Here is a 27,561-nt window from a genome sequence, read left to right as displayed (position 1 = left end):
CTCCCCTTCTTAGGAACGGATGGACCAGTCAGGCACGACCTGGCGGAAGTAGCCATCCATGGAGGCACTGAAGATCTACTGCTGGGGGACATACAAGAACTTAGACTGTCAACCAAGGCCATGAGTTGCCTGAAGAAATATGGTTCTGGACACTCAGATGTTGGCTTGTAAAATTAAACTTATTTTACTTGAATTTTTCTCTGTTGAGCATTTGGACAGTGAAAAGCTGTGTGGCTTACATTCTTAAACTTGAATTCATCTCTGAAAAGTAAAATGGTGAAGATGATGGTAACTGCTTAAATTCCTGGTCTTTCTTCTTATGCTGGAGTAGCAGAAACAAGTCTGAATTACACTATGAACAAAGAGTCATGATGGCTAAGAATGGTCCGATACGTCTTTACCTGCCATTTGCCGTGCTAGGTTAGAAAAACCTGTGACAGGAAAATAGTTTTATTTTCCTTTCTATTCATTTTATTTATGTATTCCTAAACTCAAGTTTCAGAGACAAGCCTAAAATATCAACTCATCTTAAACTTATCAGTCCCAGAATAGAGGAACATGGAACAAGTTCCTAGGATCGTCCGAAAATATATATCTACATGTCATTTTCAAGGGCATCCATGGTTTCAAGTGAAAATTTCAGATGGGGGTTTGTTGGGCAACTGTTCAAGGCTCTACAAAAAGAAATGATTTTGAGTTTTGAGGGCTCAGAGATCAATGTCAGGTGATGCTTTCTGCCTGTTCTCTAGTGAGGACCTCAAGGCAAATCCATCACCATGGTAGGAGAGGGCAGAAGGCACCAGGAAAAGCACAGGACTCCAGTCACTCACTGAGAGGCTCTGTCTCAGGGAACCAGTTCGGAGCTAGAGCTGTTCCTTATGAAGACAATGTCCCAGGAACCAGCCACGTCCCTTCTCTACATCTTCAGAGTGTGGACCAAGTTCCCAGCATATGACCGTAGGGACACGGCTCACATCCAACTACAGAAAGACCTCAGGAAGATGGAAAGTAACTGAAGATGGAAAGTAACAAGAGGGAGAGAAGAAGGAACGGCTGATGTTTAAAGGCAGAGCGTCTATTAGTTAGGCAAGTGCCGCTCAGTAAGCGCTCACAAAGAAATCAAGGTGGAGCATGACGGTAAATGTTGAATTCCCAGCACTCAGGAGACAGAGTCAAGATTGCCACAAGCAAGTACTAGGCTGGCTTGGATGACAGAATAAGATCCTGTCTCAAAAACATCAAAAGAAAAAGGGAAAGGGGATTAAGTAAACCGACCCATAGGACTCTGTGGCCTACTCGTTGCTTGGCTGGTTGTTAAGCACTATTTCGGGAGGGCTTGATAAATGACTTGACGCGTCCTCTCAAGTGTGGGCAATTGGAAAAGGTCTGCATAAGACTCAGGGCATGAGTCAAAAGTCAGGAGTGGCCTCATAACTTACCTAAACACAAACTTACTGAGCTTATAAAAAACAGAAGAATACACTGTGAGCAGGGTGAGGGAGGCAGCTTAGTGGTCGACTCCCTGTCCAGCCTGTGTAAGCCTCTGGTACTGGAGGAGCTACAGCTCTGCAGGCAGAGTGGGGCCTCCTAAGCACAGCAGACTGCAGTCATAAAAGGACGCCACAATAGGGATTTGGGGGAAAGCGGAAATCTGGCTTGTGGTGGAGACTCATGCTTGTGGCAGAAAAATCATGCCAGAGGTTCATATGCCATGTGGAGGACGAAAAGTGTTCACAGGATTCCTGCTCTGTTTCTAAGTATGTGAAGATATTCACGGTGCTGACTGTGATCCTTACTCTACACTCCCGAACCCATGAAAGACACCCTCTCAACGCCAGGGCTGCAAGCGTTGGTACAGAGAGTCAGAAGATGGTTGGTATTAATTCTCATTGACGTGCTCTTGTTCCTTCCTAGCAGACACTGTAACTACAGCTAGAAACAGACCAATTGTTGGAGAAACTGTAGTTCCGTGGCAGCCCAGCTGAAGCCATTCTCAACATTTTAGCTTTGAAATACATAATATTTGATTAGGCATGTTCAACAAGCCCTTTGGCTCCTATCCCATAATTAGCCCCATCTGGTAGAAATTTCCAACTTTAACACAAACCTTCCCTAGGAGCACAGGCTGACTTTAGATGACCGTCTATCTTGTTTGGTACCTACTTCCTTTCCTAAAAGTCAGTCGAGGCTCACAGATGATGCTAAGAAGATGACAGAGATTTCTGCGTGGTGATTTATTTAAATACAGTAGAAAAGATTATAGATGCTTATAAGTTTTTTATTATTTGAGAAACTCTAAGTAAAGGAGGCCTCCTTAAGGAGATATTTCTAATCAATTAGGGAATCTTGTAAACATACAAAGAATTAAGCGGGAAAATTGGAATAAAAGTAGTTCCTGGTGGTATTTAATTATACCACTATACGTTTATCACGGACTCTCCCCAAGCAATTGACCTGGGTGTTTTCCATGTAAAATGTCATGTCAAATTACTATAAACTACTGTTTACAGTGAAAGAAAGGGACTTGGTTTTGGTTGAGATGGAACTCTGATTTTTTTTCTAGATATAAGCAGCAAGCTAACTCAGCTGAAAACTGTGTGGGTCCAGAGTTGTGGAAACCTCCTCTTCAAATGATTTTGTTTAGCTTTGTGTTTGCCATGCCAACATCTGTCTCAGCAGAACAATCTGGTCCTCCGGAAACAGTCATCGAGTACAGAAAAAAGTCCCTGCACCAGGACCTGGTGGACAGGGAAGGGACTGACCTTAGGCACCCAGTGGCATTGCGCAGCACCTGTGATGAATGCAGCTGTATTTTCCGATCGTCCTGAAGAGGTGAGTTTTCCCAGCCTGAGTGGGGGATAATCACCGCGTTGGTCAACACCGCCAGGGCATCCTGGATGATTGGCATCTTGAGTGCATCACATGATGAAAGGTTCCACAGGACTCCTGGAAGACATACAAGGAAAGCCACTGAATGGTACCGCTCTTTCTCTTCTCAACCAGGTTTCCTTACTGGATATAACAGCATTGGAAGGAAGGGGTAAATAAATAGTGTGCACTGGGACAGCAAGATGGCTTGGTAGGTAAAGATGCTTGCTGCTGAGGTTGATGTTCTGAGTTCAATTACTAGGACCCAGACTTCTGCAACAAGCTGTTCTCGACACCTGCATGTGTGCTGTACACACACCCACACCCACCCCATAAACATAAAAAGACAGGACAGGTTAAGCACATGAGTCTTAGAGCCTGCCCTCAACAGTTAAAGACAGAGGTCATGAATTAGAAAGAGAAGAGGGCCAGTTGGTCCATAGGAGGGGGTGGAGGGAGGAAAGGGAGAAATAATTATATTATGATCTTTAAATATTTTTAAATCTTTAAAAATATTTTTTAAAGAGGGAGCACCAGTTTGAGTATAACAGGAATGAATGGAGACAGAACAAAAGCAACAATGTTTGACCACACAGAATGGTTTGGGTTTTACAACATGAATTAACAATAACAAAATTGACTCTAGATGAGGTCACTGGCATTGTCTCTATGTTATGTTGCTGTTTAAAAATGCTTTTAAAAATAACTGTCCTATTTTATTTTTGTTCTGAATACTCGGCACAGAAGGAAATGTCTGTGCTTAAGCTGGAGTCACTCCTACTGGCACGCAGAGGAAGGACAGCCTTGTTCTTCAGACAGTGACTTCCAGATTACGTGTTTAAGGGGCTTGCATCATTTCAACCAGACGAAGTATCTCATCTATTGGGTCAGAACATTGTTATTAACATTTTGATTAATTCTCGCATTCCACATGCTCTACCAAACAGAGCCATTGATCACACAAATCTGATGGTTAATGAAATAAGTGACTACACAGCACTATAAAAACTATGTACAAGATAAACTTTCAGCTGTCGGGCTTACCAGTTTCTACAAACACAGTTGGATTTGAACCAGACCCCGCTGCCCATTGGCATATTTATCTCTACTTTTGTCCACAAATAACTTGTCATCCTGTCCTTTCCAAAAAATAGTCTAACCACCCTCCCTTTTATCCATCAATGATTTTCCGTGTGCTCAGTGTATGACTTTTGTTCTCATTACTCTTCTCACATCGAGTACACAAAACATTCAGTGGCAAATGGCTGGTGTAGAAAATATGTTTCCAGTGGGGCTGAGTTGTGATACTAGAAATATTAACATATTATATCATTTTGAAAAATAAGATAAACCTGTTCATTCATCCATGACGAAATCTTTTATTAAATTCTGATCACTGAAATAATCAAAATGCGCACCAGCTTTCATTGGTAGTGTCACTATGTCATTGCATAGCAAAGCAATAGATCTTTGAGTTTAAAGAAGAACATTAAAATAAATTATATTTCATCTCGGTATTTGAGGGTGCCCTTTCAGAAAGGCATGTGAAAGCACTGGTGTGCACTGTATGTAAACAATGGTGACAGATGATAATGAACACTTTCATTACCAGCTCCTGATTGAAAATATTAACACAAATTCAAGTCTGAAAGGGAGTGTTTTCAAATGTGGGCGATGTTTCACAGCAAAACGTAACTAAATAGTAAAATGTACATTTTTTACATATAAGCCATTCTGTAATAATAAATAATAAACATTTTTTGTTATTGTAAGGACCAAAAAAGAGTTAGGAAGAAGAGGTAAAAAAAAATCAAGGGAAAACATAAGGACTAATCTTTTACAAGAAGCGAGAAGACGAAGGAGAAGATGTCTTCACCAAACTGTTTTGTCTCCCTCATCTTTCTTGTTAATTTCTTAGTTTAGATTAGTCCAGACTTGAGCATGGGGTGGTTTCTTAGCTCCTATTCAATCGAACTTTCCACTTGATTCTATTGGGTACGCCCCAGTCCGGCGAACTTATGAAAGCCTGTGGTCTGCATCTGCCCGTCTTCCACCTGCTTCATGAGCATCTGAAACCTACAGTACCTCTCCTGAAGGGAGGACCATGACTCCACCCAGGACAACCCTGGTATGAGTTGAAGAGTTTGAAAAATGGGTCTAACAGTACAACTCTTCTGGAAGGAACCCAGCCAACTATTTCAAAATGTGTGTTTGGGTCAATTATCTGAACACAAGTAGAAGCCTGAAGGAAGAATTACTACTTTCTGGAGACAGTTGACGCAATGGTTAATATATTGAGAGAGGTCGAAATTAGGCAAAAGTTGGGTCCACAGTTGTGCTGACAAAAACACATGAGGGAGGGAGGGAAGGAAAAAGGGAGGAAAGGAGGGAGGGAGGAAAAGAAGAAGGGAGGGAGAGAGGGACGGAGGGAGGGAGGGAGGGAGGGAGAGAGGGAGGGAGGGAGGGAGGGAGAGAGAGAGAGAGAGAGAGAGAGAGAGAGAGAGAGAATAGAACAGAATTCACCGGAGGGAAAGATTCAAGATTGGTGTAGGAAACTGGAGAATTTGGTCTCCTCCTTTCTGAGTAAATGAGAATTGGATTTTTCTCAAATTCTCTAGTCTTTCCTTTCCTCCTTTCTTTTGCAGTGGTTTAGGTTGTGACAGAGATTGTTTGATAGTCTTTACAAAGCTAGGTAGCCAAAGCCTGAACACAGCAGAGAAGGGGACTCAATGACTTCTTGTGGCTAACAGCAGAAAGGCAGACTGAGAGCCCACACCCGGATGTAATATATTTCCCTCTGGAGCATTTCCTGGCAGTGCAGCCTGCTCTCATGCCCCAGGACCACAGGCAGCCCACACACAGGTCACTGAGGTGGAGAGGAAGACCCGCATTGAACAAGCTCACGTGACCACACCACTTGGTAAGCAGGTCCTCCACTTCCACCCAAGTCTTCGGAGACTTGAGTCTTGACAATGAGCACAGCCAGGGCTCCAGAATGGGGCTGCTGCTGGATCCCTGACCCTTAGACGCTGTGTGAGATACATTTGCTGTTTCCAGCTCTTAAACTCCGCGGTTTTGTCTGTTATACCTCCTTTCCTTCACACCCTGCTGTTTCTCTCCATCCTTTTCATGTACCTTCCCTTTGTTCAATGGGCTCACCTCACTTTGGATTTCTACATGCCCCGCTAGCTGCGCCTCAATTGACCAAGACGCATCTTCCCACTCACGAGAGGATAGGAGGCACGTGTGTTGGAAAATTGCAGCACATGTTCAGCATCCCACCTGTAGCACACAGAAGGTGCTCTAGCACCCAGGAAGCGCTTCCCAGGTAGTTATTGCAGCAAGCAGAGTGAGGAACTATAGGACACGACCCTGCAGGATGCCAGGGGCGCCAAGCATCGAGCACTTCTAAAGCATTACAGTGCTAGCAAGATGATGCAATGAACTGAAAGAATAAAATAGCAGACACAAGACGAATAGGAAACCCAGGTGCAAATAGGAAGACACTATTTAAATGACATTATATGCCCTGAATCTGCAGACATTCTGCCTGTAGCTGGCAGAGAAATATTTATACCTCTGAAAAACAGTAATCAGTTTAGCATGAGGAGTTTCATCTCGTGCAGCTGATCCAGGTAATTTCATCACAGTAACTTACCAATAATTCTATATTATCCAGGACGATACCAAATTGTAACACATGAAAAAAACTGTAGAACATCCATGAGAAGTTAACTAAAAAAACATTGTAATTGGTAACTGGGATATTTTAATTTACATGACAGAGGCATGCTAATTTACTTCTGAGAGTAAACTGTAATAAAATTTTTTTTGTGGAATATTCCATTAATTACATCATCCAGCAGCATCCTTTTATCAGTACAAAGTCATTACTGTTCCAAATATAATTGACAGTTGATTCAGTTGAGAAGAAATTTAAATAATTAATGATGTACACTATTTAAGTGATACTTTATTTTTATTTCAGGCAAAGGGTGTCTTTTCCCCTAGAAATTATCATATTCATGAGCACTAATTGGTTTATTAAAATTTCTTTAATAAGGTCTTAATTACTTTCATTTGATCCTTTATTTTGTTTTAATAGGGGGTAATTGTGGTTTTTTAACCCGAAAGAGATGACTATCTATCTCCATGAAAAAAATGAACAAAACCCATGCTTTCATAGCAGCCAGCTTCCAACATGGCTTCCAGTCTTTATTTCACCCTCCATGTGCTTGAAGCTATTTTGATTTTTACTATAAAACCTGAGAAAGAATTCCAACCAAAGGTGGGCCACTTAAAAATTCCCAGAAGAAGTCTGGGCTTAATTTCTTTTAAATGTTTTAAAATTGTTTCTTTAAAATTAATCAGTTCATTAAAAATTAATGTATGCAATTATGAGGGTTTAGTTTAAGGAACACTTTCATTTAGTTAATTTTGAGAGTGACAGTTTGTGTACCTGAGGAAGGGAGTGGAAAAAGATAAATGGGATCCAAACCTTTTTTTTATTGAATTAAAAAAAAAAAAAAACAACCATAGTCCTACAGCACTTGGAAGGAAGAGCCAGGGAGACCTCCATTAGTTCTAGGCTAGTCTGGTCTACACAGTCAACAGAACATACAAGGCTCAAAACACAACCGCAAAATCCCAAATCCTTCTCGTGTGTGTTTGATACTTTGGCAACATGTACGTCTGTGCGCACACCCATACCGCTCCCACAGAAGCAAGAAGATGGAGTCAGAGCCTTTGAAACCGGGCTTACAAGTAGTTGTCAGCCACTGTGCGGGTGCTGTGGTTCGAATTCAGGTCTTCAGAGAGAGCAGCCAGTGCACTTTATTGGTAAGTCACCTCTAGCCTCCAAAGAGTTTATTTTGTAATAAAATCAGAGTGGGGCTTAGTGAGGTCATTGAAAGGGAGCCGAGAAAGAACCTATTGATTCCTTTCCCACCTTGATTCATTCATACCTATAGTGTTGAGTAGGACCGAGCTGCTGATGGAAGTCCAGGCGCCCTGAACTCCTGCTGGGTTGTCTACAGGTGCACTGTGTACATCACTGGTGTGCTCCCGTATTCTAAGTGGACACTGGTGTGTTCACAGGGATAGTGCTCACATATTCTAAGTGGACACTTAAGATGTGAAGCCCTGAAGGTGTGCATGGGAACTGTACCATAGTGAGAGTCCTTCTGGAGACACCGGACTCTTACGGAATATTGCTTAATAAAATCACTTATCTGAACCTTATGCTCACGTTTGCCATAATAATGCTTATAACCAGGGGCAAGTCCTTAGGCGCAGACCCCTCAAGCTTTCTTTCAGGAGTGCCAGGGGCTGAGGAGGCAGAACAAAGGAAGTATATCTCCTTAATATTCCCAAAGAGTAAAGCTCCTTGCTCTCCACAGTGGGGGCACAGTGAAGGTTAAGCCTCTTGGAATTACAGCTCATGCAAGCAAACTTCCATGTTTACCACACACAGAACTGCAGTCTATCCTTGTGCTGTTGGTACAGGCGTCAGAGTTCGGTCCTCTCACAGATAAGCATCCCTGGGCTGTGGTTTGGATTTGGTTTGCCTCCTAATGGTTCACTTGCAAAGGTTTGGGCCTCAGTGTGGAGGTCAGCATTTTAAAAGGTGGAATCTGGAGGAAGTGCTTAGATCAACGTAGGTATGGTCTGGGAAGGTATCCTGGGACGTGGCCTTTCTGGCTTCCTGAATTGCCCTGTGAAGTCTTGCTCCTCTATGAAAGCTCACTATGATGACAGCTATGCCCAGGCTAGACACATGGGGATGTCAGATTTCTTTTTTTACTTATAGTCTTCACAAGTATAAATAAGCATTTTCTTTATAAAGTTATCTAGATTCAGACGCTATGTGGTTATGTTATTGAAAAATGAATTAATATACTCTTGAAAGAGGGCAACTGGGAACAACAATTGGGTCCTTTTTAATAATATTCTTATTCTTATGACTTCAAAAAAAAGAAGCCTTTATAAAGTCATGTATAAGGATAAAACGACTCACAGTTGGAAACCAAAGACTGAAGTTGATACTTCAGTTCTCAGAAACATTACAAAACAGCCTCTGCTAGGTCTGCTATAGGTGTTCACAGGAAAGTTATAGGACCACACAAATGCTAATATATAAATTATCACACAGATGGTTAAGCAAGGTATCCAAAATAAAAACACATTGAAAAATCATTGGAGATCAAGATATAAATTAATACACTTGGGGACACCTGAGTTTGATAAAGAAGCCAGAAATAGACACTGGGAAAAAGACATCATCTTCAACAAATGGTACCAGTCAACCTGGATGGTTTCATGTAAAGAAAGCCAAATAGATCCATACCTATCACCCTGCCTGCACAAATTTCAACTCAAAATGTATCAAAGACCTCAGCATAAAACCAGATACACTGAACCTGACAGAAGAGAAAGTGAGGACTATCCTTAAACTCATCAGCACAGGATAAGATTTTCTGAACAAACACAATTAGTGCAGGCACTAAGAGAGATAATTAATAAATGAAACCTCATGAAACTGAAAAGCTTCTGCAAGGCAAATGATACTGTCATCTGGATAATATGGCAGGCTACAGAATGGTGAAAGACTTTTAGTAACTCTACATTTTATAGACAACTAAAATTCAAACAGTATAACGAACATAAAAAAACTAGGTATTAAGAAAACAAGTAACTTAATTTAAAAAAACTGGGTATAAATTCAAACAGAGAATTCCCCTAAGAAGAAACTCAAATGGCTGAGAAACGCTTAAAGAAATGTTCGGCACTCTTGGTCATTGGGGAAATCCAAATCCAAATTACTTTGAGATTTCATCTTACACCTGTCCAAATGTTAAGATCAATCAAACAAGTGGCAACTCATGCTGGCAAGGATGCGAAGTAAGCGGGGGGGGGGGGGGGACACCCATTCACTGCTGGTGAGGGTGCAAACTTGTACAGCCACTGAGGAAATGAGTGTGACGATTCCTCAGGAAGATGAGAATCGATCTACCTCAAGAGCCAGCTCTGCCACCCTTGGGCATATATATATACATATATGTATATATATATGAAGGATGCTTTATCCTACCACAGAGTCCTTGTTCAACCATGTTCATTGCTACTCTGTCTATAATGCCCAGAAACTGGAAACAATTTAGAAAGCCCTCAACAGATGAATGGATAAAGAAAATGTGGCACATTTACACAAGGGACAATTACTCACATGTTAAAAAATGAAAGCATGAAACACACAGGCAAGTGGATGGAACTAGAAAATAATCATCCCGAGTAAGGTAATCCAGACCCAGAAAGAAAAATATGGTATATTCTGGTTTATATATGTACATTAGCTGTTAAGTCAATGTTAACAAAGTTACAATCTGTAGAACCACAGAGATTAGGTCTAGAGGAAGGGATTGGGGAGGGGAAGATCTATCTCTCTAGGAAAGGGAAATAGAATAGTTAAAGATGGGGCTGGGCTGAGACAGGCAGATCAAGTGGAGAGGGATTGGGAAGAGGGAATGAGGGAGGGAATATTAGGAGAGACAGTTAAAATCAAGGGCCATTTGAGGGGCAGAATGAAAATACAACATAGTAGAAGCTTTGTAAATTATGTATGTATATGAAGGGGATTAAATAAAACTGCCAAATAATGGGGGAGACAGAGCCCTAACTGGCCATCTTTTGTCACCAAATGAAGTTTCCAGGACAGGGATTGGGTTGGGACCAATTAAGTCCTGGCCTTCATCTGCTCTTCCCTGTCTAGAGCCTTCTAATTGAAGTGACTAAAAGCTGTGCTTTGCCTAGAGGATCAGAGGATGGCATTTTCACCTGTTGGCCATTGACTGCAGGGTATTTAAGCCTCTAAGGCGCTATTAAAGAGGGGGTTTTTTGGTACCAGCGTCAGAAGGTCTGTGTGTAGGTCTGTCTCTGCGTGTGTATTCTCAACCTCCAGCCCCTTGCCCGAAGCTCGCGAACTGGGTTCTAGCACAGACAGGGTTACACATAGTTGAGCTGCTGCTCAAAGGGGTCCTATTGGAACCCCACACACCCCAAACACACACAAACAACCCAGCTCCTGCCAAGACTACAGGCTGCGCTACAACAACCGACAGCAAGGCCCCACTGCTGAAGACAACAGCTACACAACACACTGAACAGGAGTAGTCAAGTGGTACCTATATAGAGCCTTCACCCCTATGCGCTATCATCGTTGTTAAGGATGGTACTCTGCAAAATAGCGAAGGAGAAATGCAAGCACCAACCCAGCCACAAACGCCATGGTCTACAATGGCGCCCTCCATGCTAGGGCAATGGTGGCAAAAAGCTTGTGGAGTAACCAACCAATATCTGATTTGACTTAAGGCCCTCTTCATGATATTGAACACATACCCAACACTACTTGGGGGACCTAGAACCCGAGACTAGATAGCCAGGGACCTAGGGCAAAACCAAATCCTACTGTTCTTAAAAACAAAAACAATAAAATAATTCATAATGTCATTCTGTTATATTTGTAGTTCAGTGCTTTGGAACACTCAAATTTCTTGCCTCAGAGAGAGGGAATCCCGAGGAAGGGGAGGCAGTGTCTTTGTGTGCGTGTGCGTGTGTGTGTGTGTGTGTGTGTGTGTGTGTAATAGCTTCCAGTTTAGCTTTTTTAAGGGATTCCAATGTGCGTGAATGAGTGCTTCTCTGAATCTATTTCTGTTTTATGTGATGTTTCTTGCCCTCTTTTCCTTGTATTTGTTTTGTCCTATTCCTATGTATTAGCTTTTGTTTTATCTTATTATATTATATTTTATTATCGTCCCTTAAAAACCTGTTTGTATTCTAATGAGCTTCAGAAAGAAGGCAGTTCCAGATGGGAGAGGAGATTGGAAGGAGCTGGAAGAGTACGTTAGAAAGAAGGAAAACCATAATCAGGATATATTAAATGAGAAAAAGCTTTTTGCAATAATAAAGAAAATAAAGCAAAAGCATCTTTAAAATGGCCAAACAGTCCCACATTTTGAGTTCTTATTATTCTCTAGGGTCCTTGCCACGTACCCCATATATACTGACTCATGCAAACTTCCACCAATTGCCTTTGATAGATAAGAAAATTCAGGGAAGAGAAGTCGAGTCCCCTGTCCAAAGTCACTCTCCTTGTGGATGAAAATGAAGGCCAGATGTGATAGGACTCGTGGGAGAAATCAGAAAACTGTCAGGTGTGTGAGTCTGCAGTCTGAATTAAAGAGGCGATGTGCTTTGTCGACTTTTGGAGCAGAATGCATAAACTCAGAAGGCCTGTTCTCATCTTTTCTCCAGGTTCTGTTTAGCCTCAGGTCACACAGCTTGAGAAATTTCAAGGAGCCATTTGAACTCTCAAAATAAAGAAGACTTGGAGCTGTGCAACTACTCCTGCTAATAACTTTTTTATTTTTTTGCAAACATTTAATTCTATTATCTCTACCTAAAAAAAAATCAAAACGAAAGCTACAGCAACATAATCACAATCTTCTGTGGTGGAAAGCTGAACGAATACAAGATGGAATGGGAAATAATTTCAAACCAAATCCCCATTGCTATTATTACACACTATGAAAGTATCCCCGTCCTTAGTTAAATAAGAAGTATAAGATACTTTGCTGCACCATAAGCCTGAAATATTTCATAACTCTGATTATAACCAAAGAAAAAAGCATAGCTGGGGGTGTCATTTTACAAATTTATATCCAGTAATCAAAGAATTTAGAACAATTTCTCAAAGAGAAGTTACAAATAAGAAAGCTCCAATATAAACGCTGGTCCCATTCTCTGGACTCTATTGCCCCTTGGAGATATTTTTGGAGGTTACTTCAGGGGAAATAGATGACAGCAGTCGATATAGCTATTAAGATAGCTGTAATCATTGCTGATCCCCTCAAATTTGGGTTTCTTGGTTTCACTTTTACAACTACGGATTTCTTGTAAGTGTTCTTCCCCATTCGGTTTCCATAAGCCAATCTACCGCCTCACAGGCCTTTGGGGGGCATTCCTGGTCCTTGTGTCATTTTTAATGGTTTTAATTTTTCGGCAGATAACTGATGACTATCTACTAACACAAGGCGTCATGACTCTGTTAGTAACTCTGGAGACAGTCAATGAAGCAGAGGCCATCTACGGGATAAAAAGGTATATGCATGTGCTCAGAACAATTTGAAGCTGACTCTAGAGTGTCTTATATAATAAGATTCATGAGCCATCAGAGAAAGCATGACAAGAATATATGGGTAAGAAAATTCCACGGGAGGAAGTAAAAGAAGGCTCAAAAGCAGGGGTGGATCATGAAATGATCCTTGATTGATGCACATAGTTATCCAGTGAAAGACAGGGCAGTTCAGGTGAAGAAAAGACACCGTAAAGCCTTGCAGTTATGAATGAGTAAGAGACCTAGTGTTTGCAAGCTTAATTACATAGTAGATGCCAACTAAAATGTTGAACCAAAAGGTATATCCCTTAACTATCCAAAAGATACCTATCATTTGGGCAATTTCAGTCATATCCTAGAAAAGTAGTTAACCTCTCCACTATGAGGAAATTCAGAAAAAACTCACCCAGTTTCCAACTTGAATGGAAATGGCTTGGGGACTGAGTGGGTACCACCATTATTTAACATCATTTCTATTGTATGTGTACAAGTGTTTTGCCTGCATGTAAATATATGTACCATTTGTGTGTTGAGTGCCCACAGGGGCTAGAAAAGGGCATTGAATCCCCTAGCACTGGAGTTACACATGGTTATGAGCTGGTACATGGGTGCTGGAACTGAACCTGGGTCCTCGGCAAGAGCAGCACGCCATCTTCCCTGCTGAGCATCTCTTCAGCCCAGAATGCCACCGTGAGTTACAGAATTGTTGAAAAGAAGAGCCGTTGAGGTTGCCCATTATTGTATCCTATTTCTGACCAACTCAACGGAGTTCATCAACACGAGATCCTGTGTAACTTCTCCTTGAGGAGTAGAGAAGAACTATGCGAAGATGAATTTTTGAAGATGAAGCTCTTGTAATACACACCTTACAGTTTTGACATGTAAAGTTCAGTCACATTAATACACTCACAACAGTGAGCAGGTACCATGCCTCCTTAGAAGAGCATGCTTCTATCACCCCAGCAAATTGCTTTGTCTATGGAGGCACTGCTCTGTGGTGCTTATATACTCCTAAGAGGTTAGAAGTTAGTAAAACAAGTTGTAGTTTGCATTGTGATTTCGCAGGAGAAATGTTTCAGTCAACTGTGGAGTTCAAATGTCTGTCTGACTGGACTAAAGGAGGGAGGAGGAAGTCAGACAGTTGTGCCTTAGAAGATACAAAGAAAGAGACTGGAAGCAAACTGTGGGTTCCAGGTTGGGATGTGTTAAATTTAAGATGCCAATTAGCTATCCAGGAGAGGTAGCAGTGGGCAGCTGCTGGGAGAGTCAGCAGCACACCTCTAAAGATAGAAACACAGAGGCCTCAGCATTCAGGTGGTATTTAGGGCACAGGGTGAAATGGAATCACAGAAATAGAGTTAGATAAAGAGCCAACAGCTCAGGGCTGGTCCTTAGCGGGCTGGTATTTCAGAGGCTAATGGTGCAGGCGTTTGGTATCAGAAGAAAGGTATTATAGAAATTTTAGACTGATGACTTGCTAGCCTTGCAGTGGTATGGGTCTGAGATCTCAGCTGATCTCAGCTGTTAATTTACAACTACTCAGAATTTTTTTTAAATATAAAGGCAATTTGAAAGTATAAATCTCCTTTTAATGGGTGTGTAGTGGTGGGGGAAATTTAATGTGGGATTTCTCTCTGAATGTTGTGAATACATTTTATTATCAGTGGTTAAAAAAGAAGCTATTTTGGTCAATGGTTTAACAGAGTAAAGCCAGGCAGAAAATCTGAGCAGAGACTGAGAGAGTGGGCAGAGTCAAGGAGATGCCATGTAGCTGCTGAAGGAGAAATGCAGGAATGCCATAACCTTACTGGTAGGTCGTAGCCTTGTGGTGATACACAGATTACTAGAAATGGGTTAATTTAAGATGTAAGAATTAGTTAATAAGAAATATGTCAAACAATGTTGGAATTAATATAGTCTGTGTGTGATTATTTGGGTCTGGGTGGCTGGGAACTGAACACGCAGTTTCCAGTCTCCATCTTACATAATGGCACCCAAATGTTCAGCAATGTACATCTACATAAAGCCTCAGAAAGCTTACAAAGGACTTCTAGATCCACACAAATGAGAGTCAATTGGAGCTTCTTGATAGATGCATTTTTTTTTTCAGAAAGACTCTGTGGGCCACAAGCAAAGGTGCAGCTCGTTCAACAGAAGGTTTCCTGACTCAACACTAGCAGCAAAACCTTTGTGACTTCTTTGAGAGACAGCTTCCTGGTTTGTGCTAGCGGCACGAATAGCTCTGGCTCTTTTGGGAGATGTGCACTTAAATGGGGTTTGTGAGCAGCATGACACTAGTTGCTTAATAGCAACACAGACCCGCTGCATCCCTGGAGCTGGGGTGGTAAGCATGGCTTGCAGAGGCAGTGAGCATACATCTGTCATGTTGGACAGGGTAGAGCCAATAGGCAGGGCCATGGAGTTGGTCCTAGCCATGCCTGCTTAGTAATTAAAAAAAAAAAAAGATGCTCCTGGTCAGAAAATAATTACAGATATGCAATAAAGACAGATTCAGATGAAAATAAACCTCTGAATGGGTCACAGTGTGTTTAAAAATGTATCTAGGCTTGGGAGAAAGAAGAAAAAAGAGTATAGACAAGTATAAAAAGAAACAATTTTTAAAAATAAAATGAAGTCTTTGAAGAGACAGTAAAAGTAACATAAAAGAGTACAGACTCATAGACTAAAGGAGTAGAGAAAAATAAGCCATGTAAAGACAGAATATACACAGAGTCTGGATTATGTATATTATTGTGTTTTCTCTGATTTTTTTGACTGCAGAGAGACATTTGATTTTGGGGACTTCTAATTTAAACCAACATAAAGGTTTCTTGACTTCAAAATTTTGGTCTAAGGATTTGTTTCTTTGGAAAAGAGGTTCTGGTTTTGTTCCCACAGAAGATGAGAACCTATGGATTCCTTCCAGGCTAGTATGGTTTGATGGAACAAGACCCACTGAAAGGTCTATGTGAACCTTAAAAATACTTCACTCAATAAACAGGAAGCAGTTTGTAGAATACAACGTACAAATTCCCCAAATGATTGTTTATAAATGTTTGTTTTCATTTTAAAAAGGGTTAGTTATATATGGTTAATGGAAATAAGGGGGATTTGATATAGAGATGAATACTTTGCATTGCTATGGATCTTGGTCTATTAATACAAATTTAAAGTCAATTTTTTACACTGTTTATATGTATTTATGCTCTTGTTTAAGGTATTGTGTTTGTGCAGCTCATTTAAAAATGTAATATATAATTAAGAAATACAGATTAATAGATAGTTATTTATAATAATCTAACTTTTAGTCATGTTAGTTAGGTTTTTATTAGATATACAGAGATATATTTCAATTAGATAATCTTCAACACTTCACAGATCTATGAACTATGGCATTTAAAATGCTTTAAGAACTTAGACTTTTCTTGACAGTGAGACATGTCTGCTTCTGGCAGCACCAATTACTTCAGAGAGGTTGAAGGACATCAAACAAATCCATTATGGAATTTGCCTTAATGTGACAAGGCTAGTCATTTGGGCAAGAAACTGCTCTTGCCTGGATTTCTTGATGGCATGCTATATGAACTGGACATGCAGGACCCACACAGAAATGACTGCTGAACTTTCCAAAAGAAGGTGAGACAGTCCTTCAGGGTTCCTGCTTCATGAAAGAGTCTGCCAGACATTCTGCATGGCACAGAAGAAAGTGACTGACAAACTGTCAATATAGGTGAAATAGCCTTTCAAATTTCTTATTCCACAGATAAGTCTGCTGGATACTATGGGCCTGTAGGCTGAGGATGGATGCCCCAATGTTACAGGAAAGCTTTGGGTGACTGTCCAGGCAACAAGATGTCTCTGTCAATTCTAGAATTTTGGAAGTTACTTACAATGCACTTTCTGTTTACTTAGGTAATATATCCCTCTGGGGTCTTTGAAGAGTTGACGACAGATAGTTACAGTTCTCCTTAGTTATAAAGGATGTCTGCCTCTGGCCTCCATAAGCCGGTGCATTCACATGCACACAGGCACATCACTGTCTCTCCTGGAGGCATGCTAATTTTTGGTTTGTTTTGTTTTGAGACAGGGTTTCTCTGTAGCTTTGGGGTTTGTCCTAGAACTAGCTCTTGTAGACCAGTTTGACCTTGAACTCACAGAGATCCACCTGCCTCTGCCTCTTGAGCGCTGGGATTAAAGGCATGCACCACTACTGCCCAGCAGCTACCTTTATTTTTTTTAAGATAGGCACTCTTACTAAAGTTGCAGGACATGTGTTTGGCTAGTCTGGCTGGGTGACTAGCTCTGAGATCCACCTGACTCTGCTTGCCCCACACTCTAAGATAACAGGCACCTGCCCCAGGGTCCTGCTTTTCATGTGGGTTCCAGGGATCCAAACAGGCAGGTATTTTACTGACTGAGCCATCCACTCAGCCTGTAAGCTTCCCTTATTACGCATAACTCCCCCCCCCAAACACACTCCCACCAAAAACTGAGCATCAATTTTCATCGCAAAGCATCTGGTTTAGACCCATCAGTGGGTTGATTGAGGACAAAGAGATGCAAGTTAGAAGGTTGATCATTACGTCAGGTACTCAGTGACTATAAGCAGAACAAATGACAGGAGGGGAGAAAATCGTTTATTTTAGGCATTTTGTGAATCAAAGCAATAGCAGAAGCTGAGTGTGGCGGAGGATGCATAATGATGGGGCCGCTATTATTATTGGAATGTAAAGTGTAATAGGATTTTCAGAAAACAATTTAGGGAAAGTGACAATCTTGCTTATTTAAATGCCGTGTGACATTCAGCATTACTCCTCCAGGTAAATCACAAAATTGATAAAATGACTTGCAGAGATATTGTTGACTATGCGGAACACATGTAACACATTTATCTGTTGACTAACCACAGGTGAGTGGAAACGGTATTGTTTCCCGGGAATCAAAGGCAGCTTTTACTGAGCCATTATGTTAAAATGTAGAGGTTCCATGCTTTATCTCTTTCAACTAAGCTTTTACAATGCATCTATTTCTGGAATTCCTGATTTTTCCTATAGGGATACATAGACTATAATTTCAATTTACATTGTAATTAATCATTTTACAATTTCAGGTTCACAAAAAGTGCATGCCTTGGTATATGCTGTTAGTTTCCCCTTCTATCTTTAACTTTAACATATGGCAAGATTAAAACCTTCAGTCTAGGAAAAAAGAAATAACCTGAAAAAGAAATCCAGCCACAGACAATGGGAGTTACTAGGGCAGACTCCCGTGGTCTCTCTCTGCCCAGCAGACGTTCATAAGTCACTTTAGAGAAGTCAACACACATGCTGCTTGCTAGCTTTTTACATTCAGCACATGGCATTGATATATTTTGGTATGAACAAATCTGTAGCCACGTATTACTTTTAATGCTTAGTAATCGTCTGTTGCATGGACAACTGTATTGACTGAGGGGAGTGGGAACAGGGTCTTACAACATAGGCTTAGTGAACCTGGAATTGGCTACAGAGAGCAGGCTGTCTGTGAATTTGGAGATCTACATGTCCCTGCTCCTGACTGCTAGGGTTAAAGGCATGTACTAGTGGTCCACTTTAATCCAGTCACATACCTAGATGGATGTTCAAGCTGCGACTTTTCTTTTTTTCTGTTAATCAGTTCATACCACATGAACAAGGTGTTTTAAATACACTTTATGTTTAACTCAACTTCACTGAAACCTGTTCTTAATATCTACTGAGCATAAACTCCAAAATAAGGCCAGCTGGACTGGGACTGAAAAAGCATGGGATAAAACTGGACTCTCTGAACATGGCGGACAATGAGGGCTGGTGAGAAGCCAAGGACAATGGCACGGGGTTTTGATCCTACTGCATGTACTGGCTTTGTGGGAGCCTAGCCTGTTTGGATGCTCACTTTCCTAGACCTGGATGGAGAGGGGAGGACCTTGGACTTCCCACAGGGCAGGGAACCCTGACTGCTCTTTGGACTGGAGTGGGAGGGGGAGGGGAAGGGAGGGAGGGGGAGAAGAAGGAGGGGACGGGAAGGGAGGGGGAGGGGAGTGGGAGGTGGAGAGGAGGTGGAAATTTTTAATAAAAAAATAAATAAATACATAAAAACCTTAAATGACTGGGTAAATATTGTGAATATTTTAAGTAGTAATAAATTGCTAATGTGCTCCAAAAACATTATGATAATCCCACCCAACAATGTGAAGTCTTCTCTAACTGGTGTGAAGTCTTCTCTAATTGGACCAAGCAACTATTTTTACATTGGGGGTTCTCACAGCATGGTGGTGTCTCTTTACCATGAGGTTCTGTTTCAGCTACTTTCAGGTTAGTTTTTGAAACATCCCTTCCTAGCTGACTGCACTGGCAGCAAGCAAATATATTAAACTGAAGAATTCAGAAAGTATCAGAATGGGTATCGACATACAAGCCCATTAGTTTTTCTTTTCCCTTGTGGGGACTTTTATCTATTGATGCCAGTGCTATATTTTATTGTAGTTTTATTTCATTCATTTGCTATCTATCATTAATCCTACTTAAAAAATCTGGTCAGTGGTCTTTGCTATGTCCTACCGACATGATTCTCTATTGAGTGTCCTGCTTAGAACAAGGTTCAACAACTATAAACAGGGTGTCTACACTGGCTCTGGAAAGTAAGGGCCACTGCTCATACAGGCTGTCAATGGGCGTTAACCATTTACAGCTTCAATAATAAACTTTTCTCTGTCACCAGAGTCTAAGCGTATAAAGCCTTTAGCCGTTCTTTTTTGTAAGCATATGGCTTGGCTTGTGTTTGCAGGTTGAGGAGGAAACCGTTGACATTGCTGAAAGCAGGATGGCATTTCTCATGCATTGAGCTCTTTCCATAGATCTTAAAGCTTCTGCTTCTCTCTTCAAGTCACCTTACCTGTAAAGAATTGTCACTTCATGCTAATTTGTAATAGTAGAAACCCAAAATCTGAAATGAACTTAAATGAACTTTTTTTTTTTTTGCCATGATCTCTAGCTCTAAAAATCCCAATAACCTAACTGTTCCCACTGCCTCTGCTTATCTCAAGGCAGACAATGCCAGTCCTTCAGGCCACTGCCATCAGACTCATGTTGCTACCACACAGGAGGGATTCATGTCACTGACCTACTCAGCCACCATCTGCTTGTCTCCACCGTCCACAGACCTGAGAACAACGGACAGATTAGAGGGTATCTAGAAGAGGAAGTCTATAGGATTTGCTGAACTGGTTTTCATAACTTCTTATAGTGCTAATAAGAATAAGTGAAATAACATTAATATCAACCTCTCTTGGGATTGAGAGAATAATGTCCAGGCACATAGCCCTGTAGTTGTGAATATTATAAACAAAGTATACAAACACCTACAAAGGTGGATGAGTGTTAATCTCTCAAATAACCACTTTGATTTTAATCAAGGACTATGAAAATTCTAGCTTCCTAGCAAACACTGGAAACTTGGCCTAGATCTGTAGACAAACAAATGCATGCACTTGTGGTGACACAGCCTGACAGCTTGTGTGAAACAGAATGCCTCTGTGCCCTGAGGAAATGAGGCAGGGCCTGTCTGTCCAGGCAGCAGGGAGACACAGGGCTGACAGGATCTATTACAGGTGAAGCAGTCCTAACCAGACAACCTCAAACCAAAAACGTTTCTAAATCATGAGGCTCTGGCAGAAAACAACATACCCTACTTTATGTGACAAGGTGCAGTAAAAATGCAGGTGCCCCACTTGGGTTATCCGGCATCACCAAGAGAAAATAAGAGGCACTTCCATTCCCTTACCATTGTGCAAAGTTTGTTGCACATACAAAATCACTAAAAGAAATATAAGATTACTTTCAGACAACATGTGTGAGGTGGGTATGAAATAGAAATGAATTTCAAATTTAGATTGTGCCCCATTTCAGAGATAGTTCATAATGTGTATTTTATAATGCACTCTAAAATATGAGAAAACAATTAAAAGCACTTTGTTTTGACACATTTTACATAATTGATTTTCAACCTGTGGACACAGGAGGTTCTGGGCTATAGTGGCATTTCAATTGTATTTTAATAAATAAAGACTACCTGAAGACCTTAAAAGCAAAACAGCCAGCCACTGGCTCTTACCTCAACCTCAGTCTGAAATGGCGATCCTGTTTCAAGGAATTTCAGAATGAGACTGTGTCTGAGAGCCCCCCGGCCCCCGGTCTTATATTCCTCCCTAGGGCCAAGGGCCGGGATTAAAGATGTGCGGGAGCTTGGGGAAGGGGGAGGATTGGGATGAAGGAAGGTTGGATGGGGGAGCACGGAAGCACGGTTCTTAGTTAAGGGAGCCACCTTAGGGTTGGCAAGAGACTTGAACCTAGAGTGGCTCCCAGATACCCAAGCCGAGGTCCCCAGTTAGTTCCCTGGGCAGCTGAGGATGGGGAACCTGAATTGACCCTATCCTAGAGCAATAATGACGAATATCTTGCATATCATCATAGAACCTTCATCTGGTGATGGATGGAGACAGAGACAGAGACCCACAGTGGAGCACTGGACTGAGCTCCCAAGGTCCCGATGAGGAGCAGAAGGAGGGAGAACATGAGCAAAGAAGTCGGGACCACGAGGGGAGCACCCACCCACTGAGACAGTGGAGCTGATCTATTGGGAGCTCACCAAGGCCAGCTGAACTGTGACGGAAAAAGCATGGGATAAAACTGGACTCTCTGAGCATGGCGAACAATGAGGGCTGATGAGAACCCAAGGACAATGGCATGGGGTTTTGAACCTACGTAATGTGCTGGCTTTGTGGGAGCCTAGCCAGTTTGGATGTTCACCTTCCTAGAAATGCACGGAGTGGGGAGGACCTAGGACTTACCACAGGGCAGGGAAATCTGACTGCTCTTCGGGCTGCAGAGGGAGGGGGAGAGGAGTGGGGGGAGGGGGAGAAGGGTGGGAGGAGGGGGAGGGAAATGGGAGGCTGGGAGGAGGAGGAAATTTGTTTTTTTTTTTCTTTTCTCAATAAAAAAAAGTTAAAATAAATAAATAAATAAATAAATAAATAAATAAACAATAAAAAAAAAAGATGTGCACCACTGGGATTAAAGGCATGCACCACCCAGTTTCTATGACAACTAGTGTGGCTACTGGGAGTAAAAGTGCATGTCATTGTGGTTACTGAGATTAAAGGTGTGTGTTACAATAACCTGGTCTGTAAGGCTGATCAGTGGGGCTGTTTTACTCTCAGATCTTCAGGCAAGGTTTATTTATTAAAATACAATTGAAATGCCACTACACTGGGCATTAAAACAATTTGGAGAACTGGGACCTATCTGACTGGACAAATGGACTGGGAGAGTCTTGACTGATGGGGCAGAAAAGGTCCTAGGAGAGAAACCGGTCCCAACAGAAGCCAGCTACTAGATACAAGGATAGAACGCAGTCATGGGGGTACTGAGCTTGAAGGAATTGAACACAGTCTGCCCTGGCTCAGTAAGGAGATGCCCGAATCTCATCTCAGGGGAAGAGGCAGAGGTGGAAATCGTTGTTTTTATAACAACTGGGGCCTTAGGAGCACTCTTTGGGGATTTCTATATAAGTCATATTGCAAGGGGCAGCAAGCTATTCTTTCTGGGCCACATAACAGCTTGCAGGTACAGCTCTCTGGGGGCTTGAGTACGATACCCATGGGGCACTCTGTCTGGAGACCAGCCTGCAAGACTGGAGCAGCCAGCAGAGCAGCAATCACGGTGCCCTGGGGAGCAGTGACAATCAGAAGGATGACCAGTATATCTCTAGGAGCACTGCAGAAGATCTGCTGGGCCTGGTGTACAAAAGAGATGTAGAAGTGCAGCCAGAAGGCTCGGAACAGAAGTCCTTCAAATACAGAACTTCATCTGAGAAGGCTCACAAATGCATGGTAAGTCCAAGGGCACCTTGACTGGTGTGTGTGTGTGTGTGTGTGTGTGTGTGTGTGTACTGGTGCATACACAGCTGTGTACGCAGGCCTAGATATGTGCTTGCATGTCTACACTTGTAGGTCTGAGCACGCCTATATTGCACAGGCATAATTAAAGGTACATTTGGCTACTGTATTGCGTACCTGAGTGTGCACACATGTGCATGCCAGTGTATGAAAGCCACTGAACCGCTGTCGAGGAGGAGATGTGTATGGGAGGTAACTGTTGGCTTCATACGAGTACAATATTTACATCATTTCTTCCCTCTCACTTTTCCTTCCATTTCCTTTCAAGCTGTCTTCTACTCTACATTGTCTCAAAGGCAAGGTCTATTATTCTTCAGTTATTGCTACACACACACACACACACACACACACACACACATAAATATATAAATCTATAGTCTGATGAGAATATTCATTATTGTTCCTATGTATATGTGTTTAGGGCTGACTACACAGGACTGGATTACCTGCAAGACAGCTTGTCCCTGTACAAGATCAGATTTCCCTTTGTTGTTTTAAATGGCTATGCTCTAATTTCAGCTTCTCGCTCCTCTTACCCATGTATGGGTGACTTTATTTTACCACAACCCATAGATGCCTGAGAGCTCACGTTACAGGTGATGGGACGGCTCTCACCTTCCTGCCCTCAACTCTTAGTGTCTCTGTTCTCCTCCAAGGATTCAGTAGTATTATCTCTGAAGAAAGAGTAGCTAATGAGAGACATTGGAGTGGAGGAAGTAGTTCCAAGTGTAGCGTGAGCTGGAGTACTTAACAAATTCCATGGGTGGTTCTTGGACTTCCCACAGGTCAGGGAACCCTGATTGCTCTTTGGGCTGATGACGGAGGGGGACTTGGTTGGGGGAAGGGGAGGGAAATGGGAGGCGGTAGTGGGGAAGAGACAGAAATCTTTAATAAATAAATAAATAAATAAGCAAGAAAATGTAAAAAAAAAATTCCATGTCACACAAACTTACCGTGGCCTAATCCTATTTGTTTCAAATAAAGGACTTTGCATAGAGTTGGCTGTTACCATACCAAACACTGTTTCCTGAGGCATAAATGATGGAGATGGAGAAGGAACTCCTTGGAAGTAAAGAGACTTTTAATATTTGGTGACTGCGTTAACTTACTTTTCTGTTGCCTGGATAAAATACCACAACCCAAGCAACTTATTTGGTGTTATAGGTCCAGAGAGATGGGGTGTTATGGTAAAGAGGCATGGCACCAAGCAACCAATGACATAATTCCTCCTGTAAAGCCACACCTCCTAAATTCCCCAAACAGTATCACCAATCAGGAAGTACATGTCCAAATACCTGAGCCTATGGGCAATGTTTCTCATTCAAACCATGGCGGAAGTAGACAGGCAGACATGAGAATCTTCCTTTCCATTCATTGTTTAGCTTAATGAGGCTTTGTGCCTGCTGCGGGGTGGTTCCCCTTCAGAAACCACGCAGTTTACCCCTTTCAATCATTTTTTCGTTAGATTCAACTTATAAATAATTTGGCATGTTCAGTGTGAAGTTTTTTCCCCTGACAATAAAACTTCACATCTGGGTTAACACACTCCAATAACTAAGTTAATAGCAAAGACAGTTTTGCAGAAAGTTATCAAATTGATTAACTGCTCAAAGGGCCTAAATGGTTCGCGTTCATCTCATAAGCACAAAAATGTGTTAAATACAAATTCCTACTTTCTGTCAATGTAACAAAGTATTAGGCATCTCTTGAAAACCACATGGAAGGCAAAACAGGCTGATACAATTCTACCATAAACACGCTGAAGAAAGGGTTGATGGGATCAGCTGTGCATAGTGATTACACAGCCCAGAAAATAGCCCTGAGGTCAAGGTCAAGGGCTGAGAGATGGAGAGAGAAGCATTTATACTCAACCGTTATTTGAGAAAGCACTCATCATGTGTGCACACCTGTGTATAGACCCTTGTGTTTATACATGCCTGTGTGTGCAAGCCAGTGGATTCTTGTCTTGGAGGAGAGGAATGTTGTTACTTAAACTTAAACCTTTCTCAGTTTTGTATCCTTTCTTACTTCCTCATTCTTTCTTTGCAGAGCCCCGGGAATGCTCAGAAACATCTGCCACATCAAGACTCTAACAGTATCCAAAAGGTAAACAACAAAAACAAAATAAAAACAACAAAGCAATTGAAAGGACCCATCACCAGTAAGATCAAACTGCTAGTTTTCACGCCCACTATCCTGTTCTACTAATATTTTCTCAGTGTGTGGGGGTTTGTATTTCTCAGCCTTGTATGTCCCGTGTCTTATTGCCTCTCACTAATTGCAAAAGCAGTGTTCTGAATCACGGGAAGAGGAGAGAGCACAGTTCTTTGTCCTGAGGACATCATGCACATGCTTGTCAACTCTTGCCATGCACTGTGAGGGAGCCTTGTCAGTGCGAAGGGAAAGCATCCAATAGTGTACACCTGACTGGGATGCAGGCTCTCTTCTGCTTTCATTTAAGGAGTTGCACAGATGAACTTTGGACACCGTGTGTGAACATAGCACTTGAATTAAAATCCATTTGCTGCCAGAGGAAAACAAAATTCAACATAGACTAAAGTCAAGGAAAATGTAGGACACGTGTATTTGTGTGAAATGGGTCAGGATGCGCATTGTCTTCGCATCACCTCTTCCTTGCAGAAGCACACAGAGATCAGATTTTGGGGAGGGGGATCATATTGATAAGGAGAGAATCCTGGACTGACTGAACGTGCAACATTAGACCTCGGTGACAGGAACTGGCAATGGCAGGCATGAAAAAGCTTGCTACACTCAGTGGGAGTGTGTGCATATCTGTGAGTGTGTGTGTAAGTTTGCATACTTGCACCAAGAAAAGCAAACAGATGACTGAGCTTAAAGGCATTCTTGCCAAACTTTATGGGGTTTATATAAAGTGGCAACTTTCTTACTCATGTTTTCTTTTTCTGCTATGGCTACCTTAAAGCCGAATGTTCATCTTTAAATCTTTAATTTTCTTTTCCATTGGAGATTAGGCCAGAGATGCATTCCTTTCCACAGATACTGGGAAGGCATTGTTAATATCTGTTAAAACAAAAATTTCTTTGTTAAATGATCTCTGTTAATGATGGATTCTATGGAGTTTGTAAGTTTCCTTTGTGCAGTTCATTTCGGAGACAAACAAAAACATTGAGAATGTGATAATCTGACTTCCTAATTTGCAGTGGTTGGACTCTCTCTTGCTACTATGTTATTCTGAACAAAAAGACTAATAACTTAACATCAGTCAGACTGCCCTTAGCACCAGAAATCTGGAACATTCTACAGATGCCTTGAGAGAGCCATGGAAAGATTGTCACTGGCTTTCTGGCTCTGGATGGTGCGGTTACCGCCAGGAGAACTGTCAAAACCGTTTGAACTAGACTTTCTGAAATCACACATTTTGATGAGCCATTTTTACTTTGGCCATAGGGGAAGCATTTCCCTTGGAGACAACTATCACTGGTAGCAAGATTATGACTGATCCAAAACATAAGCCTTCATGAGTATGCCTGGTCCAGAAACAAAGACTGCCCAAGCAACAGCTGTGCCTGGCCCACATACTCCCTCTCCAGGTACATAAGCAGGCCGCTTAGTTTACCTCATGAACTGGTTGGGAGATACCCTTGCTACCCTCCATGTGTTGTCAGTATCTGGTCCAATAAAGGTTTATCTCCAGTGATCTTGAATTCACAGGTGCTCAATTCAGTTCAGTACTGGCAGCAGCTTGATCTCATGGGCACAGTGCAGTCTATGCTAGACAGCCGAAGACTGTGGCAGCTATCTGAACCCAAGACGGCGGCGACCTTCTAACACTATTTCCTAGAGCTACATCATTGGCCTTCCAAACAGCCTGGCACGGTTCCCTGAGTTCCTCACAACTGCTTCTTGACAGCTGAAGAGGTCCTAGGGCCTCAGAAGTGTCCAGCAGTTGGTGCCCCGTATCTGATACTCAGTGCGGGACTCTGGAGGAGCCCTGCTTGCCCAAGTCCTGGATTTCCTGTGTAAAACACTGGTAACTGCTGCTGATAGCTGGAAAAACAAGTTTCCTACACAGACGTCAGGTCCACCACCTGCAGCACCCACAGGCTCCAATTCACCTGGTGGTCTCAGTATAGATCTGCTTCCCCAGACAACTTACCGTCCCTACCCAAGGTTCCCATGAACCTGATGGATCTTTGCCTAACCCAAGACCTAGTCCTCCATGCCTCATCTCTAGAATGCTTTCCCGACAGAGGCAAGTAAGTGTCCAAATCATCTTGGCAGCAGTTACTAATAGCAGGAGCAGAGAGTTAAGAAAGGAATTAGAAGCTGAGAGAGGAAGAGGGACTCGGGGAACTGGTCAAATATATCAAGGAGCCAAGAGGAAAATGCAAGTTACAGTCACAAGAGATGCTCCAGCGAGGTGCCAACTCTGTAGAGGCAAGACTCGAACAACTACATTACCAAGGACTAAGATCTGGATACCAAGGTGGGCACAACAACTGCAAAGTTAGAGGGCATCGCCTGCTGCTGCTACTTGCTTCAATCAGACATGGGGGACAGGGGGAGG

General features: G+C 42.0%; 1 protein-coding gene across 3 annotated transcripts in view; it reads right to left on the bottom strand.

The window, feature by feature from the left end:
- The window catches only part of Ctnnd2 (catenin delta 2), a 752,815-nt gene that overhangs the window by 145,142 nt on the left and 580,112 nt on the right, over positions 1-27,561 (bottom strand). For all 3 annotated transcript variants that reach the window (XM_041632036.1, XM_041632037.1, XM_041632038.1), the window contains one exon: positions 2,763-2,946. In XM_041632036.1, coding sequence (XP_041487970.1) covers positions 2,763-2,946 — 184 coding nt within the window. The remainder of the gene's footprint in view (positions 1-2,762; positions 2,947-27,561) is intronic.

The sequence above is a fragment of the Microtus oregoni genome, unplaced genomic scaffold, assembly GCF_018167655.1.
Source record: "Microtus oregoni isolate MIOR12 unplaced genomic scaffold, Mior012 000040F_ref0000088, whole genome shotgun sequence".
Taxonomy (NCBI): domain Eukaryota; kingdom Metazoa; phylum Chordata; class Mammalia; order Rodentia; family Cricetidae; genus Microtus; species Microtus oregoni.
The sequence above is the reverse complement of the archived record's forward strand: the minus strand, read 5'-3'. Positions and strand labels throughout refer to the sequence as shown.